The 16,214-nt window shown below is 57.5% G+C and overlaps 2 protein-coding genes across 2 annotated transcripts; one reads left to right on the plus strand and one right to left on the minus strand.

The window, feature by feature from the left end:
- Positions 1–709: 709 nt before the first annotated feature.
- PPP1R35 (protein phosphatase 1 regulatory subunit 35) lies at positions 710–2,893 on the plus strand. Its single transcript, XM_087712128.1, is given in 5 exon segments — positions 710–1,151; positions 1,363–1,624; positions 2,041–2,075; positions 2,077–2,163; positions 2,288–2,893. Coding segments are annotated over 5 exon segments (744 nt in total). The 5' UTR covers positions 710–965; the 3' UTR covers positions 2,462–2,893.
- Positions 2,894–3,893: 1,000 nt separating this feature from the next.
- On the minus strand, positions 3,894–11,205 carry MEPCE (methylphosphate capping enzyme). The gene is given in 8 exon segments (XM_087714315.1): positions 3,894–4,004; positions 4,570–4,696; positions 4,821–5,039; positions 9,429–9,524; positions 9,526–9,639; positions 9,641–10,021; positions 10,023–10,319; positions 10,321–11,205. Coding segments are annotated over 8 exon segments (1,902 nt in total). The 5' UTR covers positions 10,936–11,205; the 3' UTR covers positions 3,894–3,951.
- Between the last annotated feature and the right edge of the window lie 5,009 nt (positions 11,206–16,214).

Genomic DNA, 16,214 nt, shown 5'->3' on the forward strand with positions numbered 1-16,214 from the left:
ATGCGCTGCTGTAATATTAAAACAGGATTAAATATAAAATTATAATATATAACGTGATGTTCGGGGCGAAGAATGGAGGTGAGTGATAGGCCTAAGAGGTCTCCACTCAAACGCCGCCTCTGAGGTAACTGAAAAAACTCTGGTGAGGCAGCTCCTTTTATAGGGAAGCTGATCAGCCAACCAACCAATCAGAAGAGAGTATTTTCCCGCTCTACAGAGCACCAGACTGAGAGCATCAGCTGACAGCTATACATTCTATACAGTACATATAATGTAATAGAAGGTAATGTAAGGTAATAGAATACAATATAAAGTGTGCGTGTGTTGTGTTTTTTGTGTGCGTATTTACAACGAAAAACACCCATTTGCGCCTAAAGACGCTACTGCGCAAGTGCGGCTCTCTGGAAAAAAAAACCATCTGGCCCACCTCTGCCGTGACGTCATTACGGCGTTTCAGCGTCGCGTCCATAACAGCCGTTCCTTTCCCTCGAGGCCGCTCTAGGATTTGACCTCTCCGTAGCGGAAGCGCGCTCTTTGCCTCTCCTTGGCGGGGAAAAGGACCCTTCTGGCCCGCGCGCGAACTCTATAGCCTCCCCAGCTTTGGAATAGGGCCTTTCAGGCCGGCCGCCATCTTGGTCGGAAAGCGAGGCGAGCACCCAGAGGCGGAGCTACGCCCCCTGGCGTCGCTGCAGCGGCGGCGGCGGCGGAGGGAAGAGAAGCGGGAGCGGGGCGGGAAGCAGCGAGTCCCGGAGCCGCCGGGGAAGGCAGCCGAGAGGCCGGGACCCCCGGAAAAAGCCGAGCGGAGGGGGAGCCTAGAAACTGCCGGCGGCCGCGGCGGAGGGGGAGCCTAGAAACCGCCCGCCCGGGAAAGCGCCGCTTTGCAAGGCGCTTTGCAAGGTTTTTGCAAAGCTTTGCAGGACTACAGTGCCCCTCATCCGCGGCCGGCGGCAAGGATCCCCGCAGCTATGGCCGGGGCGCTTCCCGCGGGGCCCCGAGAGAGCCTCCCTTGCGCGGCGGCGCCCACCCCGCGGCCGCCCCCCTCGCCTTGCTGCAGGCCGGACCCCGCCGTGGCGCTCAGCCCGGAGCCGAGCGGCGGCGGCGGCATCGGCATCCTGCGGCGGGGAGAGCAGGAGAAGCCGGGCCCCAGAAACGTAAGGGGGGGGAGAGAACAGGGGGACGGACGGAGGGACCCCTTTCACGGAGCCTCTGCTTGGGGTTCCTGCAGGCAGGGGATCGGCTGGATGCCCTTAAGGGGCGCCCTTCCAAGCCGAGGGTGCTCCTTGCAAAGATGGGAGGGGGGGGAACTGGGCCGGGGGTTCCCTTAGAGAACACTGGGGGTCTTTCTCTCCCCCCCCACCCCAGGTCCGCTTTCGGATTGCAGAGCCGGCGGCGGAGGAGAAGGAGCCCCGGGGAGCCCCCGCCAGGAGCCGCTCCCCTCCGGCCCCCCACCAGCTGGGGGCTCCGCTGCCCCACAGCAGCCTGGCCCTGGGGGCGGAGGTTCGCGCCACCCGGCAGCAGGCCTTCGACGCCCGGCAGGCGGCCGAGCAACTGGTGCAGCGCTCCTTCGTGGCTCGCTGCGCCGCTGAGGCTCGCCGTGGGCGAGGGTGAGTGCGGGGCCTTTTCCGTGGGGGCCCCGGTGGGGGAGGGAAACCTTCCCAGTGACCGGGGTGGGTGGGGAGACGCTTGTCATGCGGCATTGACTCAGGCAGTCCTTGAGTTACGACCACCGGTAAGCCCCCACATCATGCTAAGCAAGACATGCAACACCATTTTGCCCCGTTTTACGACCTTTCTTGTTGTTGAGTGAATCGCTGCAGGTTGAGTCCGTCACAGGGCTGTTCATTGAAACCGGCCCCTCCTAGTCACTTTGCGGGACGTTTACCGACGTAAGTTTGAGTCAGCGGCCCAGCGGTCTGGATTCCAGTCCCATCGTCGTTTGCCGCAATGTCCCTTTTTCCCCCAGTGGTGCCTTTGGTTGCTAAGTGAACGGTTGTATGTCGAGGACTCCCGTCCGACCCACAACACTCTCCCCTCTTCCAGGGCTGAACATCCCGCGGGAGCAGCAGCTCTACCGGGGGCCTCATCAGCCTGCAGGTGCCGGCCGAGGAAGTGCTCAGCTCCGCCAGGCGCCCCCTCCTGCAGTACCAGCCGGGGGAGAGGAAGGTGAGGGGCCGGGGGTCCTTGGGGCTGAGGGGGGGGGGGCAGCAGGGGCTTTCCCTGGGACCCACCAGCTGAAGGGGAGCCTCCCACCCACAAACACCACCTTTCTCTGTCTCTGTTGTTGCAGGAAGCGGCCGGGGAAGGGCCCGACTTGATGACCTTTTATAGGCCCCGGGAGCTGTTCACCGAGACCCCCTTCCTGGAGGTGGGGGGGCTGCCCCCCATGAAGCTCCAGGCCCAGAGGCGCCACCCGGCCACCACCTTCCTCATGTACCGGAAGCTCCAGCAGTGGGCCAGCTGAGAGAAAGGGGGGGCGCTGGGCACGACAACCCCCCCAACGTGGCTCTTTACACACAAACACACAACTACAAACACACACACCCACCCTGTGACCTCCTGTACATAAACTGTAACTGCCTGCGAATTGTGTGGTTCTTCGCTTCACTCCCGGAAGGATGGACACCCAACTAGCGCGAGGAGGGCCTTGACTTACGACCGCGGTTCCCGTTGCTAAGCCAGGCGGTTGAGCCAGTTTTGCCCTGCTTTGCGACCTTTTGGGCCGCAGTTGCTAAGTGAGTCGCTGCAATCAGGCGGCCGTTCAGTGAATCTGGATTTTTTTCATGGCGTTTGCTTGTTGGGTGTGGTTGCCAAGTGGATCGCGTGACTCCCCTCCCTCCCAACCGTCATAACTAGGAGTCAAGAGGCCGAGCGTCTCAACTTTGAATAAGGGACGCTGCAACGGTCGTTAAGTGTGAAAAAGCGGCCGTGAGGTCCCTTATTTTTTTCCTGTGGCCGTTGTAACTTTTGAACAGTCACTAAATGAACCGTTGTAACTTTTGAACAGTCACTAAATGAACCGTCGTAAGTGGAACAGAGCTTGGCTTCAATGCCAGCTGTGCTCCCCCCCCCGGCTCCCCCCCTCCCTCCAGAGACTGGCACAGCAGCATCTAATAATCTGTAGGTTTTATTTTTTATATATATAATCAACTTTTTTTAAAAGATAAAACTCCGTTCAAACAAGATCCACTTTAGGACTACGGGGGTTTTTCTTTCTTTTGGGGGGGGTCTTTTGGGCCCTCTGAAAGGGCTGGGAGGAGGGAGGGAGGGGGGGCTGCAGCTGGTTATCTCCCTCCTCCCATGGCCAAAAAAAAAATATTTGGGGAGGGGGGCAGAGGACCTTGTGGGCCCCCCCCAGCCACCTTCTCCAGAGGGGAGGCCTCTTGCCCCCCCCCAGCCCAAGGAAGCCCACCCTGTTCCAGGCAAGAGATGATGGGTTATGTGGCGAGGCACAAAGCCTTCCATTTTGGAGGGGGGGGGAGAGGACACCCCTTTGTCCTCCCAGGCTTTGAATGAAAAGCCCAAATAACCCCCCCCTCAAAAAATATATCAAGACTTTTTGGGGGTGTGATCCCTTCCCCCCCAAAATCAGTCATATCCTGGGCAGGGCTGCTCTGCTCCTGCTCCAACCTCCCCCTCCCCACGTGTCTGCACGCCCCCCCCCCCAAATCAGGCGGTGCTGCAGGAGGACCCCAGAAGAGCTGCGCCCCCCCATCGTTTCCCGTGGGGGTGGGCTCTTTTGCCAAGGTCCCCAAATCCATCGCCCACTTGTACCTCGCCGGCCCCTTCAGAAGACTCCCAACATTCATCGGCTTGGGGAGGGGGGGGGCAGAGGGGCTAGTCCGTCCACCTCTGCCCCCTGGAGAAGCAGCCTCCCCCCCACGTGGCACATGGAGAAAAGAGGGGGGGCAGCCCGGGAGGGCCCCCCCCCCTCCGGAGGTCCGGCGAGGCTCCTCAATGCGTTCCGGGGTGGCCCTTGCGGAAGAGATAGATGGGGCGCTGGAATCCTGTAAAGGGGGGGGGGAGAGAAGAGCAAGAGGGGGGGGGGCTGTTAGAGGGCTGGCATCCTGGTCCGTCTCCAGTGGGCAGGGGGAGGTGCCAGCCCCCTCCCCAAGGGAGAGAATCCCTGCAGAGACCATCATGGAAAACATAAAAGGTTTTCTTGGGCCTCTGCCACCTCCCTTCACCCACCCACCCACCCCCGGTCGTGCCCAGCTTTGAGGTGGCAGAGGAGGGGGCACACAGGCTGGTTGGATTCGTCACCCTGGTGGTCTCAAGGGGTGGGGGTGGGCGAGGAAAGACCTGGAAGCCCCTCCCAAGACCCTTGACATCCAGGGGGCCCTTGAAGCTCCCCAGCTGGGCATGGGGGTGGGGGGCAATGGGCAAGGGTCCCTGCCCAGATGCACTTGGGCCAAGGCAGATCCTGGCTCCCAAACTCTTTGTCACCACCACCACCCGTTTTGACCTCGCACCCAGCACCCGCCCATCAAGGCTGCCGGCCCTGGCTAACCCAGCCTCAGCCCTTCTGCTGGGGGTGAGGGTGAGGCGCATCCCCTGCCCGCCCGCGGTCACCTTTCGGCGTGTTCCTGGGCATGGCCACCAGCTCGTAGCTGGAGAAGCCCACCTCGGAGGAGGTCAGGAAGGAGGGGAACTGCTCGGGCTTCAGCTTGATCCGCTGGTAGTGCCTGGATATCGTCTCCTGGGGGTGGAAGGGGGCAGGGTTGGCACCGGCAAGGGAGATGCCCGCTGCCCGCTCCCACAGTGGCGCTGACAAGGACCCTCCCCTGCCCAGCCCCCCCCTTCTCCCTCCCTCCCTGGCTCACCGTCAGGTTCTTGCGCTTCTTGTAGGAGGACCAGGCCTGGGGCTCCAGGATGAAGACCCCGCCGGGCCGCAGGTGGCGGTAGGCGCGCCTGAAGAGGCGCTTCAGCCCCTCGTCGCCCCAGTTGAGCTGCACCCACTTAGTGACGCTGAGGCAGAGGATGACGTCGTACTCCGGCTTCTGAGCCTCCAGCAGCTCGTCCCGCTCCAGGACGTAGTTGCCCTGCCAAGGAAGACGGACACCGTCGGTCGGCTGATGGGCTCAGGCCGACCCCCTCGGGGAGAGGGCCCTGCCCACCCCCAGCCCCAACTGCCCTCCGGCCCCTCTGGGCGAGGCAGGGGGCGTGAAGTCTCGATGCCAACACAGACCCGGGCCCTGCTCACCCACTGAGGCTACCCAGGTCTGGGTCCCCGTCCCTTCCCCGAGCCTGAATGGGGAGGAAGAGACCAGGCAGGGGGACACCCCCCACCCCACCCTCCAGGTCTCCCATCCTTAATTCAGAGCCTCCCTCTAGGGCTCCAAACATGGCACCTTTACGCCCCGTGGACTTCCATTCCCAGGAGCCCCTGGGGCAGCTGGGAATCCTGGGAGGGGAAGCCCACCAGCCTTAAAGCTGCCAGGTCTGGAGACACACAGGCCCCTTTCAATGCCTGCTTGATGGGGAAGGGGCAGCCGTGGCCACCGAGGCCTTTGCCCACAAGTGCCACTCGTCCCTGGATCGGGCAGCCACTGGCAGCCGCCTCTCCTCCAGACGACTGCCAGGCGTTCTCTGGGCGGCAGCTCAGGAAGCTCCAGCTGCTGCCAGGTACTGCATCAGGGGCATCCCCAGCGCCACCCACCCACCCGCCCTACAACCGGCCATCGGGGGGTCCCTGGGGGTCCCACAGAAGTGCTGCTTATTACCTGTGGGGTCTTTCTGAGCCTGTGGCTGAAATCCTCCCCCCCCCCCAGTGGATTCTGCCCACCTTCCAAGGTCCCCGCCCATACAGACAGTCCTTGACCTACCACCGCAATGGGGCCCAAAATTTAGGTTGCTAAGTGAGAACCGTGTTAGGTTAGTTTCTGGCCCATTGCCACAAATCCCTGCCCTTGTTAAAAGTTAGTAAGGCCGTCGTTAAGTGAATCTGGCTTTCCCCGCTGACTTTGCTGGTCAGTGGTGGTCGCAAAAGGGGGACCGCGTGGCCCCGGCACACTGCGGCCTTCCTAAGGGCCGGCCGGCCTCACGTGACCCAAGAGTGAAACCCAGCCATAAGTCCCTCCGGTCGTAACTACAGTCACTAAACAAACTAAATCGCTTAATGCAGGCAGTAGGACTGCCTGCATTAAGCGATGGGGACTCACCGCCTTCGGTTGCGGTGCCCCTCCATTGGGATGGCGCTGACTCTGCCCTGCCCCAGAGGTTGGGCCGGGAGGGGGGGGAGTGTAGCGTGGCCGGCTGTGGCTTAGTGTTACTGTTATCCTGTCCGTGGCCTCGGGCTGATCCATTTCCCCCCCCCCCTTTCATTGTTTCTCTGGCTTCCCTTTTTTGCTGCCGGACGTCTCTTCACCAAACTAGGCAACGTCTTCAGCTGGGCTTGGAGTGAAAGCCACCCAAAGTCCCAAAGCTGAAGAGGTTTCCTAGCTTGGCAACAAAACATCTGGAAGCCCCAAAAAGGCAAGTGGGGGGAACAAGGACCCAGTGTTGATGTTTGATGTTGATGTTTAATAAATTTATGTGCCAGAATGGACAATCCGACCTCGGACTATTCTCTCCTACAGAGAGTCTCCTTTTGGGGGAGCCCCCTCCCCATCCCTGGGGAACCTTCCGTGGGCCCTGCAGAGGGAGCCCACCTTCAATGCACGGCCTTGGGAGAGTCAGATTGGGGAGAAGGCGCCTCAAGGCCCCCACCAGAGGAGGGAGGCTCCTTTGCAACCTTGAAGGCTCCAGCTGTGCCCCCACTCCCCCTCGCTGGCCAGGCAGCAATTTCCCAGCCTTGGGCTGCAGACCAGGGGGGAGGGGAGGCTTGGTGGAGGCCTCTTCCCTGGGGGGGGGGGGGGGGCGGCGGCCACGAGGATCAGCATGGAGGCGGTGGTCTTGGGACAGACACCCCCCCCCCAACTGGGCCACTTTAAGGCACGTGGACTTCCACTCCCAGAATTCTCCAGCCGGGACCCCCCGTCCTAGGCTCACTAAGAGGCCGGAGGGTCCCCTTCTCAGCTCCTGCAGGTAGGCCAGGCTCTGAAGAGGCCAAGGCCTAGGATGCAGGTCGTCCCCTCCACTTCCTTCGTTTAGTGGCGGTTCAAAGTTACGACGGCACTGGGAGAAGTGGCCTTAGGACCGCTTTTCACACTTAACGGCCGTTGCAGCGTCCCCATGGTCACGCAATCAAAACGTAGGCGCTTGACTTGTATTTATGACGGCTGCAGGGGCCCCGGGGGGGGGGGGTGTCACACGATCCGCTTTTGCGACCTTCTGACCATCAAATTCAACTGGGATTCACTTACCAAGTTACGAAATTAACAAGCGCCGGGATTCCACTTAACCGTTTGGCAAGAAAGGTCGTAAAATGGGGAGAAATTCAACCAGTGTTTCACAGCGACATGATAATTTGGGCTCTCAAAGGTGCTGCGCGGATTCCCTGTGACGGGATCCCGTCACTCCGATTGGACTGGGCTCCTGACCCCCCTTCCTATTGTCCAGTGAATTATGTGATCTGGATGTTAAAACATTTCAATCAACCCCCCTCCCATCAAAGTAAACGGTTCCTGCCTCTCTTGGCCAAGGTTATTCCCCCCCCCCACTCCCACCTCAGCTCCTCTGGATCCTCTTCAGGGTCTGATCAAGGCCAGCAGATGTCCAAAGACAAGGAAACCTCCACAACATCTGGATGGGGGGGGGAGGCTCTCCTGGGCTCAGGGCCGCTCTAAGGGTGAGCCAGCTTTTTTTGGGAGGGGAGGGGGGAAGCTTTAACCTCTCCCTCCCAACAGAATCTGTCTCTTTCCCAAAGCTGGTGCTGGCTGTCCCTGGGGCCCTACCCCCAATTCATGCGGGGAGCTCTAGGGGGGCCAATTCTGGGGAGGGGGAGCCTTCCCCTTCCAAATTTCCCCAAAGCCTTGGTCGACAGGAAGAAGTAGAATACAACACACTCCCTGCTTTTTGGGCTGGAAAGCAGCAGACCCCCCCACTCCCCATTTTCCAAGCTTCAACCCCCCCCCCTTCACAAAGTCCCCTTTCCCAGTTGCTCAGCATCTCCCCCAGGCCTGGCTGCCCTGCAGATGCTATTGGGGAGGGAGGGGTCTTTACAGCAGCCTTCCTTCGAGGCAGGATTTTTCTCCTTCCACCTGACCCTGTCACTTATGTGGGGGGCAGGGGGGTAATTGCAAATCCCCCCTCCACTGACCCTTCTCACCTCCAAGGCCCTGCCCCCTTTTTATGCCACACTTACTTATGTGCCCATCATCAGCACCTCCCCGGTGAGAGGCTGACGTAGAGTGGGCAAGGGCCCCTCCACCCACTGGGCAGTGGAAGGAGTTTTCAGTGGGGGCAGTGGGATCAGAGGGGGTGAGAGAACCCCCTGGAAAAGCCCACCTCTCCCGCCTGTGCCACACAAAACCTGAGCACCAGTAGCAAAATACTAATACACAAGTGTGTGTGTGTGTGTGTGTGTGTGTGTGTATATGTATGTATGTATGTATGTATATATATGTGTGTGTATATCTATCTATCTATCTATCTATCTATCTATCTATCTATCTATCTATCTATCTATCATCTATCTATCTGTCTGTCTGTCTGTCTATCATCTATCTATCTGGGTGAAATGAGGACCCAGACTGTGGGGGCGATATGCTGACTCTGTAAACCACTTAGAGAGGGCTGAAAGCCCTGTGAAGCGGTATATAAGTCTAACTGCTATTGCTATCTATCTATCTATCTATCTATCTATCTATCTATCTATCTATCTATATCTATCTATATCTATCTATATCTATCTCTCCCTCCCTCCCTCCTCTATATTTATCTCTTCATCTCTCTATATCTCTCTATCTCTCTATATAATGTTCAAAGAATAGGTAAAAAAAGATTGGGAAATATGACGAGGAAAAGGGAATGTAAAATGGCAAATATAAAGTTAGAACCAGGTTTGCTGGAAAACCACCCCCAAAATACACCAGACGGAAGAGGAAAATGGGCAACCACAACAATAGAAGAGGAAAGGAAGGGAGGAAGAGGAGAGGAGACGAGAGGGAAGGAGAGGAAGATGGAGAGGTACAGGAGGAGGAGGAGAGAGGATAGGAAGGGAAAGGAGAGGAGGAAAGTAGAAGAAGGGAGGAAAGAAGAAAGTAGGGTGGAGGTGGAAAAAAATAGGTGCATGGGATGGTAAGCAAAGCAATCCCGATCATATATTTAATTTTTTTATATGGAAAAATAAGTAATAATAATAATAATAATAAGTAAGGGAATGTCTACTTGTAAATGTCTGTATGAGACTAAAAATAAAGCACTTTAAAATAAAAATAAAGAAAAAAAATACCTGAGGGCCAGGGGGTTGGAGGGGGGAGGAGGCAGCTCAAAGGAATCCAACCTGGCCCATTTGTGGGGGTGGGAGGGGGGGGGTCTCTCTCACTCACCTTGACAAAGATCACATTGTTAGGGAAGACCGTTGCGTCCACCCCGTCCTGGGGCACCCTGGGCGCAGCAATTGGACCCCGGCTGGCAGCGAGGGAGGGCGGGGAAGGTTTTCTTGGCTGGGGGAGGCCCTTCCCTCTCGCCGGGACCGTCCTGGGGCTGCGGCTGCTGCTGCTGCTGCTCTTGCTGCATCTCCTCAGAGAGGTAGTGCCGGGATGTTCTGGCGGGCCGAATGAATCAGGGCCCCGTCAATGTCCAGCCCCACCATGCGGGCCGGCCCCCACTTCTTGGCCAGGCTCAAAGTCAAGTGGCCCACGTTGCAGCCCACGTCCAGCACCTCCCGGCCTCGGAACCACTCGGGCTTCATGGCCCGCAGCCGGACGTCCTCGCAGCTGGGGTTGCGGTAGCCGTAGTACTTGCAGTAGTTGCCGTACTGGAACTTGTTGCGCGAGGCCCGGCGAGGAGGAGGCTGCTGCTGCTGCTGCTGCGGCGGCGGATGCATGGAGGGGGCCTGGGAGTGACGCCCACCGGGCGCCCGCTCGGGGCTGCTCCGGCTGGGCTGCTCCCCGGCCCTGCCCGCTTCCGATTTGCTACAAAGTCCTGCGCCTCTTGCGGTGGTGGTGGTGGTGATGGTGGTGGTGGCGACTTACCGAAGAGGAGGAGGCGGAGGAGGAGGAAGGGCAAGGGGTGCCCCTGGAGGACGGCTGGGCAGGGGGCAGCTCCCCGCCTTCCGGCAGCAGCGGGGAAACCACCTCGTCCCGGCAGTTGATGGCCGTGTTGAGTTCGTAGGGCTGCGGGGTGGCCCCGTTGCAGGACTTCTGGCAGGACCTGCAGGAGGAGGAGGAGGAAGAGGAGGGAGGAGGGAGGAGGGGGGGCGGAGGCAACCGGGGCTGCAGCGGGCGGCTTCCCTGCCGCCTCCGAGCCCCCCACGGCCCGCTGGCTGCCCCGGTGCCGGTGCCGCTTGCGCCCGGCCTTGAGGGGCGAGGCCAGCACGGGCGTGTCCTCCTGGGCGGCGTTGAGGCTGAGCGGGTCGGTGATGTCCTTGGGGATGAGGATCTCCACGGGGTCCCGTCCCTTGGCCGGCAGCGGCGACGACTTGGGCGTCTCGGCGTTCAGCGCCTGGTTCACCTCCTCGTCCATCAGGCTGTTGAGGTTCAGCGGGTCGAAGATGTTGCCGCCCATCAGGAACTCCGACGGCAGCACCGGGTCGCACTCCGAGTTCACCCGGCGGCGGCGCTTGAAGGCCGGCGGCTTGAAGCCCCCGCCGCCGCCGCCGCTTCCCCCGACGTGGCAGCTGTTGCGCCGCTTCCCTCCTCCTCCTCCTCCGCCGCCGCCGCCTGAGGCCCTCGGGGGCGCCTGGAAGCCGTTGCGGGGCCTCTGCTCGTCCCGGCCTGAGGGGTCTTCGGCTGCCGGCGGCGCGCCGCCTCGTCCTGGGCCCGGGCCTTAAGCAACGGGGGCGGGCGGCGGCGGGACGAGGAAGGTCTCCTTGTCCGTGGCCATCTCGATCATGCCTGGCGCGGGAGAGGCGGGTGCGGCCCAGCCCAACCGCCGCCGCCGCGGTTCCTTCGCCTCAGACGCCGCTTCTCCGCCCCCATCAGAACGGGCTCCTCCCACGCGTGCGCTGTGCGGACGCGCCGCCCCGGCAGCCCCCGCGCGGCGCAGCCGCACTGCTTCCCCTCAAAGTAAGAGACGTCCCCCGCCCGTAGCTCGCGACACACCCGCGCGCATGCGCGCCTACGCCCCAGCGCCGCCGGAGGAAGAGCACTCCGCGCCTACCGCTTGCCCGCGATGGCACGCTCCCCCTGCGACGGTGATTTATATACGCGGGGGGCGGGGGCGGAGGGAGCCGCGCCCCCTCCGCGCGGCGCCGGCCAATGGGAGGCCGCGGCCGTCGCCACGCGCGCGGACGGGCAGCCAATAGGGACCTTCTTTGCGGGGCGTCGGAGGAGCCTCCTCTCCTTCTTGCTCCCGCCCTCCTTTGCCCCTTTTCGACCAGTAAGGGAAGCGGTGTACCGCGTCTTTAACCAATCAAGTGCCGAGATCGTTTTCTCGCAAGTGTGGGCGAGGGTCCTTGTTTGCTGAGGGCGGGGCTTATCACGTGCCCGTGACAGTGTTACTTCGGCTCCGTCGAGGGAAACGTTTCCTATTTTTATCCAGGATGGAAAGAATTTAAGAATAATTCCCAAGCGTACACCATAAAGGTGGCAGCACGACCACTTAAAAGCCTCTCCAGGTTTCTAGTCCTCTTTGCGGGCGTTCCTTCCAGCCTCTCAAGCGGGGCTCTCTGTGTCTCCTTAAGGAGAAACCTGCTTGCGGCTTGCAGGGACGGATGTTTGCATCGTCAAGCGGCTTACACGGGAGCAAATTCCGCCTCGCATGTAAACAACAGCAACAGTAAAAGGGGCTCCCAATATGGGCAGTGATGGAGGGTCACGTGACCCTCGCTTCCCGGAAAAAAGAGCTCGCAAAGCCTCCTGGTACTTGTAGTTTCCCAGAATGTGCAGGCTGCAATCTGCACATGCGCGAAAGGCGACACCGCCTACCCCCCCCCCCCCCACACGTCTCCTCTGCCTTTAGGGAAGCAAATTTAAGCTCGTGCGTGCAATTAAATCCGCCCCCCCCCAAGAGATTCAGGATTGCACCGCAAGCCCCATTATCCACAGCCGGCTTTGCACTGGCTGATCTGTGGAAGATGGGGAGTTGTAGTCGGAGACGCCCACAAGCCATCAGCGCTCTCGCTACTTCCCGGTTGCTTTTGTGTGTGACTTGCACCCTCCGGATACGCAATCACAACGGAAGATCCTCCCAGCCGGATTTGGACTGGCTTGCTTGGTGCAAACTTAACCCCCCCTTTTTTTTGTGCAATGCATTGTATCAATCCTAGGTAAATGCGCCTTCCCCCCCAACAGACACACCCACACACACCCCGGGATCTTTTGCAACCCCAGTTAGGCGCAGAGGCTGCTGAACCCCTCGCCGTCCATCAAAGCTGTGCAGCAGGCGAGTAATTGTAAACATCAGGCGGGCCAATCGTGAAAAGAGGTTGCAAAAGCCGTTCCGTGCCCGCCGATCAGCCGGATCACACACACCCCTCCGCACACCGTGCGCGCATGCGCAGCGCGCGCAACAAGCGGGTCCCGGACATTCCATGACTCAGTGTTAAGAGACGCGCGAAAGGGACACGCCCCACATCTTCGAGGGCAGCCGAGACCCGGATGTGCAGAGGAGCGCGCCTGCGCGTTAGTGGGGGGGAGAGAGAGAGAGAGAGAGAGAGAGAGAGAAGTGTGCGCGCATGCGCTCTTTTCGCCCGCTGGGGTTGATGGTGGCTGTTGTTTTTTTTTTACCTCAGCTTACGAGCCCCAAAAAAATTTATTTAACTTTTTAAAAACTGAGGTAATGTTGAAACTTTTAAAGCAAACAAGCGACGTTTGTGGCACAAATAAGACGCTTCTGTCCACTCCTCGCTTTCCTTTCCTTTTTTTTTACCTCACGAACAAAATTGCTGAGGCGAGGAAAAAAGTATTTGAGGTTTTGCTTTGTCATGGATACATTAAAAAAAAGAAAAACCCCTCTGTCGCACAGGAGAGAGGGCTTTAATTCTTAATTTCAGTTTCCTTTGCCGGCAAAATGCCAGTAAAAGCAGCAGAGGAAAGGATGGGGAATCCTGAGGCACTTTTTAAAATCTCGAAATGTCAAAAACTGCAATTGTGACACTTTTTCCTCGCTGCTGCTCCAAGAGGAGTCCCTCCCTGCCTATATTTTTATTTATTTCCCCTTTACTCTTCTTTTACGGGACCAAAATTTAGCCAGAACCTGAGCCAACAGGAGAAAAAAACCCTAGGAAGACTCAACGGCCTCTTTTGACCTCAAAAAAAAGGATCCACTGGATCCTTTAGTAATCTCCCTCGATCCTCTTTTTGTGAGAAGTTTCCCTCAAGAGATCTTCTGAGGGAAAGTATTGGTAGAGATTGGGAAAAATGAGAAGGGCAAAATGGTAGCAAAAAAAACCCCAAAACGTTTTTCTTTTAAAAAAAAAAACACATTCAAATAGAATATTATTTTTTTTCATTTAAACCCCTTAAGGTACTAAGGAAGCCATCCAGATGAAGATCCCCAGGAGGCAAGCTCTTAAAACCTTTGTGCAATTCCGCCATTTGCTTCCCACAAGACCATTGAATGGCCGCCATCTAGGGTGGCTTTAAAAAAGGAGATTCATGGAGGACAAGGGCTCTGCCCTATCGGTTCAGTTCAGATTGGGAGCCTCACTTGGAGGAGAACATCTCCATCTCCTCCTTTGGAGCTCCTTGGAGGCCTCTGGCCTAGGATGGCCGTTAAGTTGAGGAAACGGGGCTCGGCCTTAGCTTCTCACAGTACGTGGGGTTCGTTCCTGTCAGAAATGGCAGTAGCCACTATCTGGAATGGCTTCCCAGGGAGATTCATGGAAGACAGGCCTATTCTATCTTCCCTGAAGACCCAGCATCACTTCTGGGGGTCTCCAGGTTGGAAGCAGCAGGTGCCTCCAAGCCCAACTTGTAGGAGAACATCTCCTTGGGAGTCCTTTGAAAAGATCTGGGTGGCCACTATCTGGAATGGCTTCCCAGGGAGATTCATGGAAGAAAACAGGCCTATTCTATCTTCCCTGAAGATCCAGCATCACTTCTGGGGTCTCCATGTTGGAAGCAGCAGGTGCCTCCAAGCCCAACTTGTAGGAGAACATCTCCTTGGGAGTCCTTTGAAGAGATCTGGGTGGCCACTATCTGGAATGGCTTCCCAGGGAGATTCATGGAAGAAAACAGGCCTATTCTATCTTCCCTGAAGACCCAGCATCACTTCTGGGGTCTCCAGGTTGGAAGCAGCAGATGCCTCCAAGCCCAACTTGGAGGAGGACATCTCCTTGGGAGTCCTTTGAAGAGATCTGGGTGGCCTCTATCTGGAATGGCTTCCCAGGGAGATTCATGGAAGACAGGCCTATCCTATCATCCTTGAAGATCCAGCATCACTTCTGGCGTCTCCATGTTGGAAGCAGCAGATGCCTCCAAGCCCAACTTGTAGGAGAACATCCCCTTGGGAGTCCTTTGAAGAGATCTGGGTGGCCTCTATCTGGAATGGCTTCCCAGGGAGATTCATGGAAGAAAACAGGCCTATTCTATCTTCCCTGAAGACCCAGCATCACTTCTGGGGTCTCCATGTTGGAAGCAGCAGATGCCTCCAAGCCCAACTTGTAGAAGAACATCTTGGGAGTCCTTTGAAGAGATCTGGGTGGCCTCTATCTGGAATGGCTTCCCAGGGAGATTCATGGAAGACAGGCCTATCCTGTCATCCCTGAAGACCCAGCATCACTTCTGGGGGTCTCCAGGTTGGAAGCAGCAGGTGCCTCCAAGCCCAACTTGTAGGAGAACATCTCCTTGGGAGTCCTTTGGAGAGATCTGGGTGGCCACTATCTGGAATGGCTTTAAAGAGAGAGTCATGGAGGATAATTCTACTCTTATCAGCCTGGTTATCTCCAGGTTGGGAGCAGATGCCTCCAAGTGCAACTTGTAGGGGACATCTCAATTTCTTCTTAGGGGGCTCCTTGAAGACATCTGGTTGACAGAAAGGGGTTCATTTACAGAATAAGATAGTTGGGACTTTGGAGGTCTTCTGTTCCAACGCCCTGCCCAAGCAGGAGACCGTATATAGGGGACTTTAGCTTCTCACAGTCTGGAGCACATTCCTACAAGATGTGGTGACAGCTATCTGGAATGACTTTACAGGGGAATTCACGGAGGATGGTCCTACCAGGGCTGTTTCCAAGATGAGGGCAGGTGCCTCCAAGTCCCACTTGGAAGAGGACATCTCCATACTTTTCCTTGGGAGCTCCTTGGCAGGCATCTGGCCTAAGATAGCCCTTGGCCTGATGGAACAGGATTTGCCTTAACCTTTCAGTCTGTGGAGCTCATTCCCTTCAGAGATGGTGGTAACCACTATGGAATGGCTTCAAGATGGGGGGGGAGGGTCCTTAGAGGTCAGGTCTACCCTATCAGCCTTAAAGACTACTTCCATGTTGGGAGCAAATCCCACTTGCAGGAGAACCTGCAGAAGGAGAGGGGGAACATCTCCCTCTCCTGCTTGTCAGCACCCTGGAAGAAGCATCTGATGGGCCTCATGCTGGATTAAGAAGGGTCTTGGCCTCATCTGGGAAGAGGGGTTTGGGGGTTCTTAAAAGGGGTACCCCAGCACAAAGGTGCCATCTTTGACAGCTATTGATAGCTTTGATAGCCGCCCAGAGTCCCAAGGGAGTGGGCGGCATACAAATCTTATTAAAGTTGAAAGCTATCCTCTTGATTTTCCAAGGAGAAGCTGGAAAAGGAAGCCTAGGATGTGACTTAGCTGCAAGGCAGGTCCACTTGCGAGCCTTGGAAATAGAAACCCAAGTCTGTCATGACTTTATTATTATTTTTTAAAAGAACACTGTACTTTGAGTACAGAAACAAACAGGAAGCTAGTCAAGAACTGTTCCCCATAAACCAGCATTCAGCAGCAACGTATTGCAATAAAGAAGCCAGGATATTGTTCCTGGAGCCCAAAGGATTGTGGAGAAATGAACGGCCGCTCGGAGAGAACCAGAGAGGCTTCGATAAAGAAAAGCGAATAGTGCCAATCCCAAGGCCTCCAGTAACATCAGCCATGGCATTTTGATGGAGCACTAGGGCACCGCTCTTCTCCCATAGTTCCTCTGTGTGTGTATGTAGAGGTTGAACCAGAGTGTGAAGTGCTGCGGGTCTCAATCCTGCCCTATTTCATTTAAA

The sequence above is a fragment of the Thamnophis sirtalis genome, unplaced genomic scaffold (assembly GCF_051295495.1).
Source record: "Thamnophis sirtalis isolate CommonGarterSnake01/CBP01778 unplaced genomic scaffold, rThaSir2_p1.2 scaffold_4, whole genome shotgun sequence".
NCBI lineage: Eukaryota > Metazoa > Chordata > Lepidosauria > Squamata > Natricidae > Thamnophis > Thamnophis sirtalis.